We start from the raw sequence: 7,338 nt of genomic DNA on the forward strand, positions 1-7,338 counted from the left end.
GCAAGATATCTTTTGCGAAGCGAAGTAACAACACCACTCTTGCTTGGCGATGAATATTCTGATGAAACCGCTCTCCTCGCTATAAGTGCACAAAACAAGTGGCCTCTATTTATTAGGCATTGTTAAAAAAGTCAAAAGTGTTGTAAAAGGAGCTTGGCCTGGCAGTAGCGTTGTTCGATTAATTTTGTTGCTACGGCCGTATTCTAACATAAATATGAACAACATGTAACGCTGCATTCTGGGTACGAAATGCGTTTTTTTCTAGCATAAGAGTCAACCTACCTAACATTTTATTAGTGCGGCCCGCCACAGCTCTCCTTAGTGCCAAAGTGGCCCGCATGCAAAAAAGGTTGGTGACCCCTGGCGTAGACCGATGCCTAGCGCTCAAGTCCGTTTTCCCGCAATGCAGGATAAAGATAATGAAAACAAAACAAAAAACTATTGTTTTCGGAAAAAGTTAATGTTTTTGTAATGCTGTTTGTTTGCAACGCAATCTTGTATGGCTTTTAAAATATTACAACAACTTGCTTGAGTCGCCAGGTTTTACCGAACTGATTTTTTTTAAATGGGTCGCCTTAAAAACGAGTTGGGAACCACTGTCCAAGGACAAGTCGATTGATTGAACATTATTATACACAGGCTCCAATTCACACTACCGTATCGCATTTTTTTCACCATTTTTGGAATTCAAAATGCCTGGGGTCCCATGTGGTGGTACTTGGGGTATAAACTAGTACCACCAGATGGGACCCCAGGCATTTTGAATCTCAAAAATGGTTAAAAAAATGAAACACCCTAATGATGCTCTCTTTTATGTCAACTTCCATGCCGAAACCAAACTTCGCCTTTTGATAGATAAAAAAACGACAAATTTCATTTTAAAATTTTATTATTTTCTACTTTTGTTTGGGAGCCTTTTGGCTTTTCAAGATGGCGCTTGCTCTACGCAGGGCCGTCATTTTCAAATCTTTTCGGTACTTGTTCTTCAAAATAACGTTTCGGATGGAATTGAGGGTCCTTCTTCCTCCTTTCGTCATGGTAACGCGGTTGTACATCTGCTTTGGTTTGTTTTGGCCTAAAATAGAAATAAACACATATTCAAAATGTTCGGGTTTTGAACGTAACAGCTGAGTTCATGGAGAAACACAAAACCTGGTAATTCCCTGGCAACAACACTACAACAATAGGAAAAACTTCACTCTGCCAACCTCGGTAACCGGCCATGTGTCAAAAGCCTCTACAAGGATGCGAAACTACCAGGAATAACCAATCAAGGCTTTGTCAGTCCGAGGATAAACATTCAAAAACTAATCAACCCTTATGAATGAAAAAAAGATTGCAACATGATGAAACAAGTGGTTCAAGGTTTGAAAAAAATAAACTTGCTTTTGAAACGCATCAACCGAGCATTGGCTGCCATAAAACTATTTCCATTATTTTTGAAAACAAAGCACACTAAGAAAAACTGATAGTACATTGTAAAATTAGAAAATTACACAATTCGAGGTTTTTGTCCGATATACAATGTATATCGTATTCGTATGTTTACTATAAATACTACAAAAAGTGCAATGCCAAGCAGAGCAAAATACATCAAATATTGTTTATCGGGCATGTCTAGCGCAAACGCGGAATTGACCATTCGGCAATGATACAAACCAAGATTTTGTAAACTTAGTAAGAACTATGGAAAATCGTTGTGGACTCACGGTAGCCGACGCCTTATTCAGGCATGACCGATGATAATTATTAGTTACGTATAGTTCTTACGTAATAACTATATTTGATACATAAAAACAATGAAAACTATTAATACTACAAACAGTGCTCAATGCTAGGAGCATTCAGAGTGCTCAATAGGAGTATAAAAAGTGCTCAATACTAGGATGCTTCAGATAGTAATAACTATATTTGATATAGATGTATAAATGCACTTTAATTTTTACAAAATTAATCTCACGACCATCATCTTTTACACATTTTCAAGCAATTTTACTCACCTTCCTTTTTCTTTGTGACCATAACAACACCCTTTCCATTGGGTTCGGCTTCAATGCCGATTGTCTTTTCATGGATCAGTCCATTAAATCTAAAACAAAAAACGCTTAGATATTTGAACCAAAATAAAAATACACTTTTATATGTTAAATTTTCCGAAAACTATTACAGCTGTGTTTTCAAATTTGGTATCTGAAAAAGTTTATGTACCTTTTTCGGTGAAACAACAAACCAAGGCTATTAATTCAAACATTTACAACCAAAAAATGTAGTGCCGAAAGTAAACTGTCAATGACGAATTTAGTTCAATTGGTCAGGGCTACTCAATACTCATATGGTTTTAGCAAAGTTCAAAAATTTGCTGAGTCTGGTTTCACCGAATCAATGGTATAATTCAACATTTCTCAATAACACAGATGAATAGTTTTGTTTCAAAGAGTGCGAAAAAACTGGTGCAAGTGTGGATCAAACCACAAACCTTGTTCTTGATAAAAACATGTTTCGATGTTTGAAAACGCAGTCTCACAGCAATAAAATTATCAAAACACGAGGAGAATATGTAGTTTTTTTACATAAACATACCATTTTATAGTATCACGTTGATAAGTGCATAATGAAAGGACAGTATATATTAGGCTAGCATACAAACTTTTGGTAATTTTAAAATAGAAAGTTTACATAAAAACTTACTTGAAAGAATTTTTGTTTTTCAGATTATTTGGCTCTTTGCTGAAGCAAGCTTTGTTGCGCTTCAACAAAAAGCAAGAGTTATTTTTCAAAACCATCCACTGTACATCTGAAGACATGATGCTACTTGTCCTACAAAACAGAATGCTCAGTAACTGTCAATGATTTTACTAAACTTGTAACACAAAAACAACAAAATTTTTTAAGGTTGAAACCCATAAAAATTGTGTTGACCAGTGTTTTCTTGTTGCAATTCAGCGTTATCAAAGATAAATGCTTCCTTGCCAGATAAACAATCTGCTGGCTTTAAAGTTCCGGTATTCTTAAAGGCAGTGGCTATTTGACTGGCTCCGGTCTTTTAATCTAAAACACTATTAGACTGGTCATGAGGTAATCTGTCTTTCACATTCTCTTTCAAAGCAAAAGACGAGAGAAAAAACGTGTCTATACAATATAAGTTCTAAATTCAACAATTATATTCAACTGGATCAGTGGCACGTACGATATTTCTCAGGCTGGTGTTCCCGAGGGAATGACTTCGATACTACCCGGAAGCTTTTTTATTAAACTAAATTTTGACCCGCAGTGACTCAATCGTTAGGGTGCTGCATTTTTGTTGTCAATTTTTAATTCGAGTAGCCTACAGCACAATTCTTTATGTCTTTTCAAATATTTTTGTGTTTTTTTATTTGCTGGAATTTGAGAATTTCTCTTGGTAATTTTTTATTCGTCATAAGAGGATGTGACCTTGTTTGCCGAACGACGCATTACAATTTTGCTCTCAACAAGTTAATTTGGTGGCTGTAAAAAGTTACAATTTAGTTTTAAAAAAAAAAACACTTTTGGGTAGTATCGAACTCGCACCCTTGGGGATACCAGCCCGAGAAACATCGCACGTGCCGCTGACTCAGTTGAATAAAACTAGGCAGTGGCTATTTGACCTGCTCCGGTCTTTTAATCTGAAACACTATTTGACCGGTCATGACATCACTATATAGGCACTTTTTTCTTTTTCTGTTTCAAAGCAAAAGACAAGAAAAGAAAAAAGTGCCTATATAAGTTCTAAATTCGACAATAATATTTAACTGAACAGTTTTCGAAATTAGCATATTTTTACTTTGGCAAAAACGTTGCCGAGGCCAAACGGCAAAAGGTGAAACTGCCTCGGCAATTGCTGTAAACGTTTATTACGAAAAAATTGTACCAAAATATGTAAAACGAGAAGCGAAAAATCTTCTACAGTAGTCTATCACGACCGCACTGTTTGATTTGTTGTGATGTAATAATACCAACAGTAGTGATAAAGCGAGCAACACGATATGCACGATGATACAGCAATTCACATTGAATAATGAACTCACGGGGGAGAAATTTAATTTTGGGTTGATTCAACGTTCGAGACAGCACAAATAGATTTAATTTTCTCGGCGGGTTATATTACGTAACAACAATGCCCAATAAGAAATTCATGTTTGTTTTACATTAATTCAACATCTAGCAACGTTGAATAATCATAAAATAACGTTAATTGCTCAACCAGGTACCAGTAACAAATTAATAGCTTCCTGCGAGAAGATTGCCTCGATTGATGTATACTAGTATACACTTAACAAATTTCGGCACTATTAGGATACTGCGAGCAACACAGAGTATGTTTGATAAAGAACTAGTTGTCAGAATCATCAGATGCTGTATCGGAGGATGAGGTTGTCGCGTCATCAATGGAATCGGACACATCAAGAGGCTCATCGCTTGGCTATAAATCTGCACTGTCTTCGCTGTTTGCAATGATGCGTCCACGTTTTGCTGCTTTCGTGCTTTGATACCCATCCACACACCTCTTTCTCAGCTCCATCAGGGTGTTGACTAAGGAACAAATCTATGGCTGTGGCATAATGACTGGGGAGGAATGTCTAACCCTCACTTTACAAGCGGGCAGTGGCTATTTGACCGGCGCCGGTCTTTGAATCTGAAACACTATTTGGCCGGTCATGACGTCACCATACAGTCACTTTTTTTCCTTTTTCTCTTTCAAAGCAAAAGACGAGAAGCGCGCATATAAGTTCTAAATCCAACCATTTTATTCAACTCAATACGTGACGCACCGTGCGATACTTCGACGGCTCCTATTCTAGAGGGACTGAGTTCGATACTACCCGGAAGCGTTCCATTTATTTTATTTTTTGAAGCTAAATTTTGACCCGAAGTGCATTTTTGTAGTCAATTTTAATTTGAGTTGCCTACAGCCCAATGTTTTATGTCTTTTCAAATGTAAGTAATAAAGTTAGAGTTTTTATAATTTGCTGGAATTTGAGAATTTCTCTGGGTAATTTTCCGTTTGTGGCCGTGCTAACTAAAGCCCACTACACAATTTTTCATTCAGGCACGTTTTAAACCTTTCAAGGTTTTGCCACCTTTTCCCGTTCATTAACGTGCTGGTAGGTCTATATCGATTTTTGTAGTTAGTATCTTTTTCGTCCCGGACGCGTTAATGACGAAAAATAAAATGATTGATGTGACCGTGTTTAAAAAAAAAAGAACGCTTCCGGGTAGTATCGAACTCAGTCCCTCTAGAATAGGAGCCCGCGAAGTATTGCACGCGCCACGTACTGAGTTGAATAAAATGGTCGGATTTAGAACTTACATACGCGCTTCTCGTCTTTTGCTTTGAAGAAAAAGAAAAAAAGTGACTGTATAATGACGGTCAAATAGTGTTTCAGATTCAAAGACCGGCGCCGGTCAAATAGCCACTGCCTTACAAGCGCTCGTGTGGCCTCGGCATTTTGATTGCCGACAATAATGCGACATTCATGCATATGCGTCGGCAATCACCTTGGCATTTGTGACCGTGTATGCCGAACGACGCAAAAATGTAATGCGTCGTTCGGCAAACACGGTCACATCGCAAAAATGTAATGCGTCGTTTCGGAAAACACGGTCACATCCTCTTATGACGAACGGAAAATTATCCAGAGAAATTCTCAAATTCAAGAAAATTAAAAAACTCTGACTTTATTACTCATAGTTGAAAAGACATAAAAAATTGGGCTGTTTGCTTCCGAAAATAAAAATTGACTACAAAATGCAGCAGCCTAACGATTGAGTCACTTCGGGTCAAAATTTAGTTAAAAATTAAAAAAAAACGCTTCCGCGAAGTATCGAACTCATTCCCTCTGGAACATCAACCAGAGACGTAACCCACGCGCCATCCAATCAGTTGAAGATAATCGTCGAATTTACAAGTTATATACGCACTCTTCTCGTCTTTTGCTTTGAAAGAGAAAAAGAAAGAAGTGCCTATAGAGTGACGTCATGACCGGTCAAATAGTGTTTCAGATTCAAAGACCGGCGCCGGTCAAATAGCCACTGCCTTCTTAAATCATGAAAGAATTTCATACTTGGTGACATTGCACGACTTTCTACTTTTTTCTGAATCTAATTTCTAGTAAAAAAATGGCAGTGGCTATTTGACCGGCTCCGGTCTTTGAATCTGAAACACTATTTAACCGGTCATGACGTCACTACATAAGCGCTTTTTTCTTTTTCTCCTTCAAAGCAACAGACGAGAAGCGCCGATATAAGTTCTAACTTCAACATGTATTATATTCTTCAACTCAGTCCGTGGCGCGTGCGATACGTCTCCGGCTGCCAATCTAGAGGAGATGAGTTCGATACTATCCGGAAGCATTCTTTTTTTTGTATCTAATTTTTGGCCCTAAGCGCATTTTTTGGTCAATTTTTAATTTGAGTAGCCTACAGCCCATTTTTTATGTCTTTTCAAATGTGAGTAATAATGTTAGAGTTTTGTTAATTTGCTGAAATTTGATAATTTCTCTTGGTAATTTTCCGATCGTCATAAGTGAACGTGTGTTGCCAAACGACCCTACATTTTTCTCTCAAGTTAGTTATATACAATACTTCTTTAAAAAATGGTTTTACCATTATCATTTCTTTTAAAAGAAGTATTGTATATAACTAACTTGAGAACTATACTTGAGAACTATTAACTAACTTGGACTGTAAGCTACTCAAATTAAAAATTGACCACATAAATGCGCTTCGGGTCAAAATTTAGATAAAAAAAATGAAAAAAGAATGCTTCCGGATAGTATCGAACTCATTCCCTCTAAATTGGCAGCCGGAGACGAACACTACGGGCCACGAACTGAGTTGAAGAATACGTGTTGAATTTAGAACTTATGTCGGCGCTTCTCGTCTTTTGCTTTGAAAGAGAAAAAGAAAAAAGTGCTTATGCAGTGACGTCATGACCGGTCAAATAGTGTTTCAGATTCAAAGACCGGAGCCGGTCAAATAGCCACTGCCAAAACAATATAAGTCATACATAGCGGAGGTGTAGAAATAAAGAGGTAAAGAGAAAACTACTGGAAACTTTATCAACTGTACTCACTGCCCCGTTACATTGAGAACATCCAAACATTGCAAGTGTATTAATATGGTACCGGTACATGACAACCACACGCAGATTTTTACAATCGATTTTAAACTAATGTTTGACACAGCCAATTCATTGTTACAAAACTTTGTGTTTATTTAGGTCTTGTAAGTAATCGCCCAGCATAATCTACTGATATGGTATTTATTTCAAGCTGCGACATGGTAAGATGCTTAAAAACTGACAATTTCTTTTTGTTA

At 37.1% G+C, this 7,338-nt stretch overlaps 1 protein-coding gene across 1 annotated transcript; it reads right to left on the reverse strand.

Moving 5' to 3' along the window:
- Window positions 1–871: 871 nt before the first annotated feature.
- LOC145769943 (large ribosomal subunit protein eL28-like) lies at window positions 872–2,847 on the reverse strand. Its single transcript, XM_082581500.1, has 3 exons — window positions 2,689–2,847; window positions 2,001–2,089; window positions 872–1,075 (listed from the first exon to the last, which is right to left on the reverse strand). Exons 1-3 carry the CDS (start codon window positions 2,802–2,804, stop codon window positions 897–899), a joined length of 384 nt encoding a protein of 127 aa, XP_082437626.1. The 5' UTR covers window positions 2,805–2,847; the 3' UTR covers window positions 872–896.
- Window positions 2,848–7,338: the final 4,491 nt, after the last annotated feature.

The sequence above is a fragment of the Aplidium turbinatum genome, chromosome 1, assembly GCF_918807975.1.
Source record: "Aplidium turbinatum chromosome 1, kaAplTurb1.1, whole genome shotgun sequence".
NCBI lineage: Eukaryota > Metazoa > Chordata > Ascidiacea > Aplousobranchia > Polyclinidae > Aplidium > Aplidium turbinatum.

Bases quoted from the DNA above. Each gene is read 5' to 3' on its own strand.
- LOC145769943 (XM_082581500.1), bottom strand. From the start codon at position 2,804: ATGTCTTCAGATGTACAGTGGATGGTTTTGAAAAATAACTCTTGCTTT. The intron at 2,090-2,688 runs GTAAGTTTTTAT...TTTTTGTTTTAG, and splicing joins AAAAACAAAAATTCTTTCAA to ATTTAATGGACTGATCCATG. The intron at 1,076-2,000 runs GTGAGTAAAATT...TTTCTATTTTAG, and splicing joins GGTCACAAAGAAAAAGGAAG to GCCAAAACAAACCAAAGCAG.